We start from the raw sequence: 13,174 nt of genomic DNA, 5'->3' as shown, positions 1-13,174 counted from the left end.
GCGTCAGATTTCATCTTCATACCCAATCAGTTCAATTGTGCCATTTCAGGTTTGCTGTGGATGTGACTGAAGTGCAGATTTTCTTTTTGAAAGCCGGCGGGCAAAGTTTGCCCAGAAATGTAAGATTTTTCGCATCCTCACCGACCTTGTCTTTAAACTGGTTTAAATAATCATACGACGCCTCCTTGCTGCTTCGTCGCCTCCGGGCTGCTTTTTGTTTTGATGACGAATGCGGCGGTGCGACACTGGTGGCTGGTGTTGCCAGATTGGGTGTTTTTTCCGCTACATATTAAGGCCTGTTTACGGTGTGTTTTAGCCGGGTTTTGGCCTGGAAGGATCTATAGAAATCTGGCACCCTATTGAACAAAGTTAAACTGAGAGAGCGTGCCGTTCACAGACACCAGAATGAAGGAGTTCACAGTAACGTTCATCAGGCGGTAATACAGTACGTTCAGTTCACGTTCGCCCAAAATATGAACGAGTTCATGAACTATCGTTCAATGAACGCGTTCAGGCACAACACTGGGGACAGCAATAACAAAAGCACATGTGTGACAGGAGGATGGGTTACCTTGATGGAGAGGGCGTACAGGTGATTGAGCATCACATGGTTGGGCTCTGGAAGCAGCGTCGGGTCACACTGATGAGGAGTCACAGAGAAGATGAATTGGACTACATTGCATTTAACAGGTTTGTAGAGTGCTATGCACCATGGAGACAAGCATATACAGTATTATCCCTTTTTTTAACATCGAGGCCAGGGGACTACAGATGGAAAATAGCCTTTTGGCTAATAGTGCGTTCCATTTGTACTCGGAAGTCGGATTTTCCGAGGTCAAAGTCGGAAACACGCATCCCAACCTCGGGTTTCCGAGCTCTGAACTCAGATAACCACCGAGTACACCGAACTAAAAAAAAATAAAAAATCCAACACGGCTGCTCCGTGCATCAGTTGTGAAAGCTGTAGTAACATACATTCTAACAGTATAATAAGCACTTCCGTCTCATTTGTGTCTCGCTAAATCAGTCGTACACAGCGTTGTCCATCTTCTATCTGTGGACATGTTGCTGCGCTGTTAGCATGCACAAAAAAACTGCGTAATGCGTTGTTATAAACTGGCATTGCTAACAATGGCTAACCTGGCTAGAGCTAATGAAAACAATAAAAATGTGACATGTGACATGTGAATGGAACGCATTGAACTCGGGTGTGACGTCATTCCCAGCTCCGGCTTCTGAGTTCCGAGGTTAATGGAACGGGCAATGATTCTGCCATTTTTTAACCCATGTAATATCATGCGTTTTTATTCATTTGCACTGTCCCCTACTTAAATAAACTAAAGTGAATGTATTCCAGCATGGAGCCTGTACTTACAGAGATCCCTGTGTCCTTGTTGAGCAGCACTTGCAGCAGGTGGGGAGGTAAGATGGGAGGGTGCTTGATCTTGTCTTCTGGCTTGATCACATATGCTTCCTGTAGGTAGGGGCCGGGAGGGGAACTGGACAGGTCTGGGAAAGAATCAGCACCCAACACTGTTTTAAATCCAGCTCTACATCAAAAGAATACGCTGTAAAAGAATTATTCAAGGTCCACGTAATAGCAAATATCACTGATTTATACAATGTATTTGAAAAGTAATCAGACATTGTTTGGAAATCGTATATAGTTAACTTAAACGCATAATATGTCATTTTCCGCTGCTACGGGTCTCTCAATTGAAACGATGACAAAAGACGCAGTTTGGTGACTTTCAAGCGTGATTTATGCTTCTGTGTTAAATCTAGGCCGTGGCTACGTTCGTAGGTATGTGTAGATACGGACCCTACGCCGTAGCCTGACGGGCACCTCTCAAAACATTTAACTACACGTCGCTCGGCCGTGGCTTGGTAGCGTTGCATTTCCCCCGGCTCATTTCCTGGTTCTCCTTCTCCATAACCAACATGAAATCAAGGAGAGGGTTAACGTTTCCTGCTACAGATTTCCCACCGTGGTCAGAAAGCACAGGGGAGACACTTTGTTTCTCTCACTATGACTCCAGAGTCACTACTCACTCCGAAGCTAATCACCGCCACTCGCTCTACCACACACTCCCCACGGACACACACATGCCGGCCGTGCTCTTAAAGAGATCGACGAACACACCAGCGCACAAGTATAAACTTCAGGCCACTTACGTAGGCTACGGCGAAAGCTCTGTGTGGAGCCTCCACATGACCATAAATCACGCTTAAGAGGTACGGTGGGATCATGGGAGTCGTTTTCTTCACCACCATTGTCGTCATTGCAGTCAGCTTCTCCCGGGTTAGGATTCCGTCAGCGTGCATCGTTCAGGAGGTTTTTACGGAGAGATACATTTTCCACAGAGGTACTCGTCCTCTCCAAAACAAACCGACCAGGTGATTAAAACAGGTAAAAACTCTGAATCAAGCAGTTACGCGTTAAAGATCGGTGTAGCCGACGCTTCACGGCGAACACGTGACGTCCTGAAAGGGGCCGTTTCCCTGATAACTTAGAGAACGACGCTGGACTTTAGCGATTCATCGGTAACCCCAGAGTAAACAAGTCGATACACTCTCTCATGTCTGTCGTGCTGTAAGCGCGAGCTGGGCTCTGACGGCTCAGCGGCATCAGCCCATCACAGAACAGGCAGGTGAATGGTTCCAGTAATCCTACTGCTCCGAATAAGTGACAAAATAACGCCAACATGTTCCTATTTACATGTTGTGATTTGTAGAGTCACAGCGTGTACAAAAAACAACGTAACATGAGGCACAGCCATCTTCTAACCGTAAACAAACCGGGAACTATATTCTCAGGCGGAAGAATATAGTACTTGGGCGGAGTGATATGCTCGCAGTCTGAGAATATAGTTCCCGGTTTGTTTACAGATAGAAGATGGCTGTGTCTCATGTAACGTTGTCTTTTGTACACGCTGGGACTCTACAAATCATGTAAACAGGAACATGTTGGCGTTATTTTGTCACTTTTGTCACAATTCGGAGCAGTAGGCTAGTTGGAACCAGTTACCTGCAGGATCTGTGCTGGGCTAAGCTAATGCTGGAGCCGTCAGACAGCGTTACAGCACGCACTGAGATGAGAAAGGTATGTATCGACTTGTCTTACTCTGGGGGTTACGGTGAATAAGCTAAATTCCCAATAAGTCGGCGTGTTCCTTTAAGATCCAGATGTCTGATGACTAAAATCCTTCACCTGATTAAAACATATAGTGAAAAATGACCAAGATCTAAAACGTGTATTGTAAAAATAAGTGTCTTAAACTGGATAAAAATAAGTCAATTTATGACAAGGCAGGCGTGCACAAAGGGGATATGACGCCATTGACAGGCGACCAAAAGCAACGAAACCGACTGTTACCTTGAATCAAATGACAGATTTATCCGGCTTCGAACATTGTTGGAAACGTGGGATAATGTAAGTACACAGCTCAACAAAATATATACCATATAGGTCTAACTTGACTATATGCGTTGGCTTAACTGCACCGGTTTAAGTGTCACATAATTAATTTGTTCTAATATGACGTATTTAAAGCGTTTAAAACACTTTTAATAATATCTGGCCAGTCTGAAAGTAGTTATTAATGAATCAATATGGGCGCCAGTACCTGACATATCTGCAGAATCCTCAGAGTCGATCCTGAGGGCATCAAAGACTTCAAAGTCGCTTGACTTTACCTGGATGACATTATTAACTGTGCCAGTTTTAGACGTCATCACAGCCTAGCAGAGAGTGTAAACAGAAATTTGATACAGACACCTGTGAGTGTAGAGTAGGCATTTGTACCAACATGGAAAAAGACGAGTACATTGGTGATATAGAATTTGTTATTATATATTACATAAAAAGGCTTCCACTCACCCCAGTAGGATCCAAGGTCCACTGACCGTCTACACAGAACTTGTACTGGTGCTCTCCCTCTGGCAGGTCCACGATAGCCACAAAGTTTTTTTGACTGGGTTTAAAAAGACAACCATCATTGTGTTACATTTCCATCTGTACATAAAGAAACAGGATGGACAGTCTCGTGACGCACTCTGCACGGGTCAAACTACCTTTTGTTGAGAGGGATCTTGGTGGCCCAGTTGTTAAAAGAGCCGGACACAAAGACTTCTTTGGCGGCCCCCGGCCACCTGAACATAGTCGGTCTGGCCTGCGTTGGACTTTTGCTATCACTCTCCAGGTCCTGCTGCCAGGCCAGAAATTCCTGTATTTCCTGCGGAGCCTGGACAGCATGATGTCAATGTATTGTTGCCATGTTAATGAGAGCCCCTTCAGCCTCTGCCTCTCTCAGTGAACGGCCGACTGAGAGGGAGCTGAACATGCAGGCGACTGGTATGTGCGTTTGATGCTTGAAACATCTACAGTAGGTTTTCTTTGCAAACTCTGATTTTTTTTACGCTTTGTTTTGTAAAAAGAACTCACGAGAACAGACATAACACACACAAGCTTCGTGGACATTTTCACATTTTGTTCCTGCCTGGAGTTTTTAGGTAAGTTGGGTAAATCCAAATCCTAAATATGTTCCCAATATAAGTGATAGATCAGATGGATAGCTTATGATGTACATAATATGTACAAAATGGATGACTTTGCCTGTACATACTGGATGTATGGCCCTCACTACATCTATGACACATACAGTATTTTTGCACATCCTATATGCTTGTAATTTAGCATTATTTTTGTTAATAATCTCACAATAATTCTCAGGAATTAATTTCTTTACCATTATATACCATGTGAAAACATTTTTATTATATATTATTTTTATTGCAAGGAATTAAAATCACATTATCCTCTTTATAAGACTGATCATGTTTGCTCTCTATTTTCTGGACGACATACTGTATGAGAAGGCAATGCCCACTGGCGCTCTCAAATTTCAGATGACAGAGCCTCTTACCAGCACCTGAATGCACCATTTTCAAATGTTGTCATTGTTTGGGAATAGTTAGTCTCTCCCATAGCATACTCCCATTTTTTTAACACACTGTATTGTTTCAGGTTTATGGGGCTATTGGTGTTGTAAAAGCTATTAACTTTTCAACGTGAAGGATTTTCTATCTCATGCAAATCAACCTAAAATCCTACTTAAAATGATGGCATTAGTCACACGCAATTCATAAAGAATGTACAAAAACATGCAGAACAACTGTGGTCCTTATGGGTTTCATCGTATTGAGTCCAATGTAATGGTATAGCGAAAATATGGCACTCCTAAGTTATTAAAAGGCTATCTGATTTCATAGCATATAGTCAACTGCATACACTTGTTATAATACCTTTGTATCTTCTCTCTGGAAAAGGTCTGCGTCCTCGGTGCTGTCTAGCAGGATGTTGGGACGTGCCTCTTTCCCTCCTTGTTGTCCATCTCTGTAGGACCTGTCCCGCTGCCCATCGCTGGACCGGTCACTGCTGCTGTTCCCCATCCCGCTGGCATCAAACACTGCAACACACAAACACACAAGTCAGCGTCAAGGCCCCTGCATGAGCTCGAGGGGCCCTTCTGGCAAATAAATAACCCCTTGGAAAATGAGTTAACCAGCATGTTTGGCTGATGGTTGTTCATAGGTTTCATTTTAACTACAATAGCCAGTAGTGTGAGAATGCTATACCCACCGAACTGTTCCCAGGTGTAGGCTTGTTTAGATACGGTCCTTTCAAACGGAGGTCTCTGCTCTCAAGTACATCTGGTTGGTGTTTCTGGGTGTCTTCTAGTTGTTGTTTTCCGTGTCTTGGAAACTGCAGAAGTTTCCCTCTCGAACTGAAAAAACTGACGTTAACGTTAACGTTAGCATGAGGCGGAGCAGCGCTCACCGTCCCGCACTAATAACAACAAAGGAGCACGGTATCGGCGCTCTTTCTTTTTCCTTTCTCCTACCACTAGCTAGTTCTTCTTCGAGTCTCCGGAGGTCTGTTGTACTTTGTGTGTTTTCGCCATTTAGTGGAGACTTTTGTGTGTACGTGCGCGTGTCTTTGTGTGTGTTTAGTGAATAGAACCCACCTCTTCCGCCTCGTGCCCTCGAGCTCAGGGAGAGTTACATTTTAACCCGATTGTCGCCAACTCTTTTGTGGTCGGACGATTTAGAAGCTATTAGGGCCTACTTACATGATTTCAAAAACAGATATCGGAGTTTCAGTTCTAAAATAAGAACACAGCTGTCAGTAAATTGGGTGATTTATCAACAAATAGGCCCCGTTACACAGCCTTCCACTAACGTCACGAAACAGGCAGATAAGAGAAATACTAAAGGTTATAGTTGTGTGAACAAGAGATAGCTAGGCTAAAGCAATCAGTGTTTTTTTCTCTCTAAAGGAATCAAAGGGAAAAAGGGGAAACTAAACACATAAGAATATCACAGAAAATATGATATAAAATTGATTTGAATCAGTGCTTCCCAAACTGGGGGTCGCGGCCCCCCAAAGGGTCACACAGCAAACCAAATCGACAGGATAGAAAAAGCAGGAAAATTGCTTTTCAAAATTAGATTTTTGCTGCATAATATGACATCTTAGGGCCTCTCAAAATGCTTCAAGTATTTACGTTAAGGTCTACGTATACATTTTACAAGTAAAGGTATTTTGGACTTACAGATGTGATTTTTATAAATGTATTTTTGCATGGCTTAGTGAGAGGTCTGTAAAGCAGACAGCTACAGTCAGTATGGCTTTTGAAGATTTCTGCTGCTCAGCAGGAGTGTCATTGTCATTCTGTAGGACCTTCTCACGGCTATCCTGTTTCATGTTGTTCACATGTCTAAAACCTGTAACTGTACACACTCATAATAAAAACAGAGAGGCAACCGTATTTCAGGCTGAAAAACTGCTGACTCTCTGTTTTTCACAAAACTGAAATTTTCAGCGTTAGCAAAGATCCCTCTTTTCCTTCTCTCAGGGTTGGAGAGTAGAGCTACAGTACCTGTAATCTCTGTTTCAGTCACTGATTATTATCACTAATAATAACAATGGCACTGGATGACCTTTAACTCTTTTACATCCATTTTCAAGTACAAGTAAATTTTATGGTGAAAAAAAAAATCTTATTCCACAGTCTGACAGTACAGTATATATATATATATATATATATATATATATTGTAGTAATGTATTATATTATATGTATTATTATATATATATATATATATATATATATATATATATATATATATATATATATATATATAGTAGTGTATTCTTTCGGTATCGGCATAAAGAGGATGTTTTCACTGAGTGAAGAATTTAAATACAAGACTCAATGTTTTTTATGGCTGCACCATTACTTAAAATTAAAATATTCTAGATGTTTTGTGCATCATTTTACTAATAACCTGAAATGACATATTTGGAAATAAAAAATAAAAAAAACCTGGGAGCTACATTTTTAAATAAAGTTCTCGAACAGTATTTATTGCAAAAGGGTTGTCGACAGAAGTGGCTGATCTTTAATGCAATATCTACATTGCCCATTATCAGCAACCATTCATCTAATGTTCCCAAGGCACATTCTGTTTACTAATCAGATATGATTTTAAAAGGCTAACTGAGAAAACATTGGAGAACCCTTTTGTAATGATGTAAGCACATAATGCAATCTGAAAACTGCTGCCCTGGTTAAAAAAACAGTGCAACTGATTTCAGATGGTATTCAGTCTATAATGGAGTGGAATGGAAATTTCTAAGTGACCCCAAACATTTGACCGGTAGTGTGTGTGTATATATATATATATATATATATATATATATATATATATATATATATTGTGTGTATTCTTTCGGTATTGTCATAAAGAGGATGTTTTCACTGAGTGAAGAATTTAAATACAAGACTAATGTTTTTTTTATGGCTGCACCATTACTTAAAATGAATATATATTCTAGATGTTTTGTGCATCATTTTACTAATAACCTGAAATGACATATTTGGAAATAAAAATAAAAACCTGGGAGCTACATTTTTAAATAAATTTCTCGAACAATATTTGGCTGCACAGCGCAAACTTGTAGTAACCTTCGCTGTGAGGACAAACTCATTGAGAGAAGAAGTCTGTGGTCTGTTTACATGAATCAAATATTTAACCATGGCTGCATTTTCATGTGTGTAAAAGGGTCTGTCTGCCAACAATGTTACAGCTCCAAAAAGCTCTAAAAGAAACTTTTTCTGTCCATCCATACGTCCATTTTTCTAACATTTCTGGGTCCAGATCCCAGTCCCAGTCCCAGCTACTTCCTCTGGCCCTCCCTTGGGGAGACGTTCTCAGGTCAAATATGTAATCCCTGCAAAGTGTTTTGCTTTACACTCCAACTACTGGTAACAACCTCGTAACCCATATTTCTGCAGCACAACCAGTGGGACAGATCAAAGGGTATGGTCATAATTAGCTTTCTCCAAGTTCACAAAACACATGTAGATTGGATGTGCAGACTCATGACCCCACCTGTATCCTTGCCAGAGTAAACACCAGATGGTCCGCCGTGATGGACAAGGCTTCCCTTATGTCCTCCAGCTGGGCCTCCTCCACAGAACATTGTCTGCTCCGATTCTTTGTACCCAGCCGTCCCCCAAAATGCAAGAAAAGTTTCACCTGGTGAAAGTTGATGATTTGGCAGGCAGGGTCCTCTGTTTGACATTTCCACTTTATCCTCAACATTTTTTGGGGGGGTCTCTACTGTACCCATCCAGCTCACTAGCAGGTGGATATCAGTTGACAGTCTGCTTCTTCCTTCCTTCCTTCCTTCCTTCCTTCCTTCCTTCCTTCCTTCCTTCCTTCCTTCCTTCCTTCCTTCCTTCCTTCCATGTGTGTCCAAGACACATGGCTGCAGTCCGACAGTACAAACACAAAGTTGATCATCAGTCTTTGGGCAAAAGTGTTCTGGTAGCCTACCATACATTTATGAGAAAACAGAAGGAAAAGGTGGATCAGACACTTTTAGTGCAGATCCTTCAGGGTCACGGGGATGCACAAACCCTCCACGTTAAGATGTTGGTGATTCAACTTTTATTTTCTCTGCAATTACTGTACTGGATCACTGCTCAGCCTGAAGATTATATGCCGTTATATTTAGCCTTGTAACAGTGTTAATATGACATATCAGAGTACACGATCCCTCAGACTCATTAAAAAGCAACAGGTGTCAAAGATGGGTGAGCTGAGACCAGTTGGTCCACAACTATTAGGCAGTATTTCACCATTTTGTTGCTGTATAATACTGTTTGTTGCTTCTTAATAATATATATATTGGGATTGTAATACATTGATGCCCTCAGAAATATGAATTTTAAGTAAGTAAGAAAGTAAAGTTTATTTCTATAGCACATTTAAAAACAGCTCGCGCTGTCCAAAGTGCTGTACATAGCGCTTTAGCCACAGGGTAATAAAATAAAAAATAAAATACACTAACAAATCAGTGATTTAGGCTAAAACGACATCAATAGACAAATACTTAATTACAAACCTAGCAGGATAAGACAATTAAAATGCCGGGAAGGCCAATGTAAAAAGGTGAGTTTTGAGCCTGGCTTTGAATATCACAATTGAAGGGGCATTTCTTGTGTCACTGTTAGAGATAAACATTTTGGCAGCTCAAATTATAAAATCTGCATTTCTGAACTAGTTTTCATTAAACCTCAGGAAATATAAGCATGTGTCATTAATATCTAACCATCAAATGTAACTGCTTTTTTAATCATATTTACCAGACATTGTTTTGTTTTGTGTAAAACGTTTTATTTTACATTTTTATTCCCACAACAGTTAAGGCAGGGCAATATTTCAATGTGCCAGCGTTAGATCACAATTCATCAGGAATCAGTTATCAATAGTTACAATAAACAATAAGATATAATGGAAATGTAAAACAGTCCGTTATAGGCCTAATTACAGAAAAGCCCCATGTTTCATCAGTGGGAGTACTGGTATACCTAATCAGTGGTGGAAGAAGTATTCAGAGCCTTTACTTAAGTTAAAGTACTAATACCACACTGTAAAAATACTCTGTTATAAGTAAAAGTCCTGCATTGATAATGTTAGCCTACTTAAAGGTGCTGTAGGTAGGATTGTGAAGATCCAGGACTTAGCCCAAAAATTTGAACATCCGACAACTTCTCAGTCCCTCCCCCCTTTCTGCTAAAGCCGAAATCGGTCTCCTAAACCCCTCCCCCCACAAGAGAGAATGAATGTGTGTGCATGAGCAGTGATTGACACACTGTTAGACACTCCCACCCCCCCCCCTCCCTGGCCCTGATTGGTGCATCTGAACAGGGAGCGGTGGATTTTTGCAAATCGCACTACAGGCTGTAGGCGGTGCCAGAGGAGCCAGATTTTTTTAAATGACCTGCGTCATGTAGTTCTACTGGAACATAGGGTCAGTTTCAGCAAATATGACAAAAAGTTAGTTTTATAAGTCTTACCTACTGCACCTTTAAGTAAAAGTATGTAAGTATCATCAGGAAAATGTACTTAAAGTATTAAAAGTAAAAGTGCTTAATGCATTTCAGCTGGACTTGTAGGCCGTTATATTGTTGTGTAGTTAAATTGATAAACATATTTTATAAACTACATGTGTTAGGTGTGCAAACATCTTCATTTGTAAAATAACTATAGCTGTCAGATGAATGTAGTGGAGTAAAAAGTACAACATTTCTCTCTGAAATGTAGCGGAGTACAAGTAGAAAGTGGAGAGAAAAAAAGACTCAAGTAAAGTACGAGTACATCAAATATAATACTTAAGTACAGTACTTGAGTAAATGTACTTAGTTACATTCCACCACTGTGTCCACCATAATCATTCTTTTTTATAATACTTTGTAATTACAACAACTGTCAAAAGTTTTAGCCTATTGCGAAATCATCACTCCTGCAGAGCTGTGGATGACAGAAGCCAGGCAGAGCTGATCTCTCCATCACCTCTTCTCCACCTCCACCTCCTCTTCCTCATCAAGAGGTCACACTACACGCTGGGGAGGAAACAATATACTCAAAATCTCTCTATTACTTCTGTTACTTCTTGCCCCATATATCTGCTGCTGCACTCATACCGTGGTAAAGTGCACAGCGGTGTACGCAGTGACGATCACAAGGCCAACGACAAAAGAAACAATCCCCAGGTGGAGAGCTTTCCGACCCAGCCGCTTGGAGCCTTCATAATCCTCTTCGTCATAGCTCTTTTGGGCCTGTTGGATGAATGAAAGGGAAATGGACGGGCGTGTACTGTGACGAATGAACACCTTCTGTGTCAGTGAGGAGTAATACGCCCTATAGTAGCATGTAGCACATGGCCTAGGCATGTGTCTTGAATCTGTGCTGCACATTTAGAGAGGAAATGACTCCCTGCCTCGCTTTGCATCTAAATTTCTCTCCCTGCACCTGCCTTTCTCTCATAATCCCTAATTCATATTTGTGTTGACGCCAATGTCCCTAGCAATGAGAAACAGTGGATTGCTGTGCCTATGCCTCATCTTGTTACTCACAGCTACAGAGATGCAACAGCTGCTGTTGGCTCGTTGACTCAACAAAACTCTGCCTCCCCTCAGACAGCTCAAAGACTTTACATAGACCTAAATGTGTCTACTCCTCCTATCTAACGCTTAAACCTCACGGCAAATGAGGAATGTTTACCAGATATTTTCCTCTCATTGAGGCACAGATGTGGTACATTCACTGTGTGGAATATTACTTTGTAGTTATAAACATGGTTTGACACTTGGATAGTCCATAAACTGGAAGTATATTTGATCCGAGCACACATCAAAGTATTTGTTAATTAAGTGGACGGGCAACTCAGAGAAGTGGAGCGGCTATTTCTGTATCTCATCAGATTCAAAAAGTACAACTAGAAGTGATTTGTAGCGTTTGCATAACATGTTTACTGCTTGATAAATATACAGACAAGCCACACATGGTAATTTTTTTTGTACACTTACACCCTATTTTGTTTATATATTTGTATTTTTCACTGCTGCTTAGTGTAACTAGTGTTACTTAGAGGGTAATGTACTATACATCCAAACCTGACATGCATTAACCATCATAAGATACTGTCCGTGGTGTTTTTTTTCCCCACCATTGGTATATTCTCTTCTCTAATCTACGTATCCATATGGCGTGATGTTGAATGATCTTTATGCACTGCCTCTAGATAACTGGACCTCATTAAAACATCACTTAAAGTATGATTTATGCTGTAACCATTCATATATAGCCAAAGCATGTTCAGAAACTGAGCATTGTGTAACTCACCAGCACAGAGAAAACCAGCGCCACAATATTGATGGGCCATGCAGGGCAGAAACAGGTGAACATGGTGAGACAGAGATAGTTCCTCAGAGGGGGAATCTCCTGAGCCTCCCCGTATTTCAGGTGGTCTGCGCTCCCGTCCAGCAAGGACTTGGTGTTCATGACCGGCTACCGTCCCCCCCACCACCACCTGCCCCACCGAGACAGTCAAAGCAGAGAGGCGAGGCACAGGGCTGAGACACTGGGAGAGGGGAGGTGGAGGCGAGGGAGGGGAGGCAGTGGAGCAGTGATGATGGAAGAGAGAAATGAGCCAGCAGAGGGAGAGATGACAGGGACTCAGAGGCAGGCTGCTGCTGGGAGGTCTGAGCACACTCGAGACTCAGGCCAGACTGACGTCAAGAGTCAATGCTGCTCTTACTTAGAAACAGTGACAGGAAGAGGAAGGGGAACAAAATTAAAGACGGAAAGACAATATCTATTAATGAATTTAGCACACATTTAGTATTTGTCACAAATAAGTAGTATTTTAATAGAAAATGTATAGTAATTCAGGCTACAAATTTGTGTTGATTTAGTACAAAATGTGTGGTAATTTAGTACAACTGTAATACAATTTGAGAATAATGGAATAACAATTATTGAAGATAACAACAGGGGGCCCCCAAATTATTGTACATTTTTGAAAGTTTTTTTCCAAAAATGTAAATGTCTTAAAATAATTCCATCATATTATTAGCGAATATAAATACGGTAGCCACCCACAGCCACAGTTAATCCTAAAGATTCACTGGGCCGCATGTATGTGTAACAATAAAAGATGATTTATAAAATCATTTTAAATATAGCTTAGTATTCTATGCAAAAAAAGGTATGCATAAAGGCTTTAGGCTGCCCTACACGTTATTGTAGGCCCAACTTAA

The 13,174-nt window shown here is 41.1% G+C and overlaps 2 protein-coding genes across 3 annotated transcripts in view; both read right to left on the bottom strand.

Moving 5' to 3' along the window:
• prkab1b (protein kinase, AMP-activated, beta 1 non-catalytic subunit, b) overlaps positions 1-6,219 on the bottom strand; it is a 7,328-nt gene extending 1,109 nt beyond the window's left edge. The window contains exons 1-8 of one of the 2 annotated variants that reach the window (XM_039804211.1): positions 6,027-6,219; positions 5,642-5,795; positions 5,305-5,468; positions 4,075-4,244; positions 3,881-3,974; positions 3,627-3,741; positions 1,376-1,509; positions 572-640 (exon numbers count right to left, since the gene is read on the bottom strand). In XM_039804211.1, coding sequence (XP_039660145.1) covers positions 572-640; positions 1,376-1,509; positions 3,627-3,741; positions 3,881-3,974; positions 4,075-4,244; positions 5,305-5,451 — 729 coding nt within the window. In that variant the 5' untranslated portion in view covers positions 5,452-5,468; positions 5,642-5,795; positions 6,027-6,219. The other variant, XM_039804210.1, reaches the window with a different exon arrangement.
• A 4,524-nt stretch (positions 6,220-10,743) lies between these two features.
• LOC120560925 (transmembrane protein 233) lies at positions 10,744-12,656 on the bottom strand. Its single transcript, XM_039803816.1, has 3 exons — positions 12,258-12,656; positions 11,057-11,191; positions 10,744-10,975 (listed from the first exon to the last, which is right to left on the bottom strand). Exons 1-3 carry the CDS (start codon positions 12,414-12,416, stop codon positions 10,964-10,966), a joined length of 306 nt encoding a protein of 101 aa, XP_039659750.1. The 5' UTR covers positions 12,417-12,656; the 3' UTR covers positions 10,744-10,963.
• Between the last annotated feature and the right edge of the window lie 518 nt (positions 12,657-13,174).

This window comes from Perca fluviatilis, chromosome 6 (genome assembly GCF_010015445.1).
Source record: "Perca fluviatilis chromosome 6, GENO_Pfluv_1.0, whole genome shotgun sequence".
NCBI classification, from domain to species: domain Eukaryota; kingdom Metazoa; phylum Chordata; class Actinopteri; order Perciformes; family Percidae; genus Perca; species Perca fluviatilis.
The sequence above is the reverse complement of the archived record's forward strand: the minus strand, read 5'-3'. Positions and strand labels throughout refer to the sequence as shown.

What these genes read in the sequence shown, in the direction of transcription:
- LOC120560925 (XM_039803816.1), bottom strand. Translation starts at nt 12,416, where the DNA reads ATGAACACCAAGTCCTTGCTGGACGGGAGCGCAGACCACCTGAAATAC. An exon ending in CGCTGGTTTTCTCTGTGCTG is followed by an intron (nt 11,192 to 12,257) that starts GTGAGTTACACA and finishes TTCATCCAACAG; the next exon opens with GCCCAAAAGAGCTATGACGA.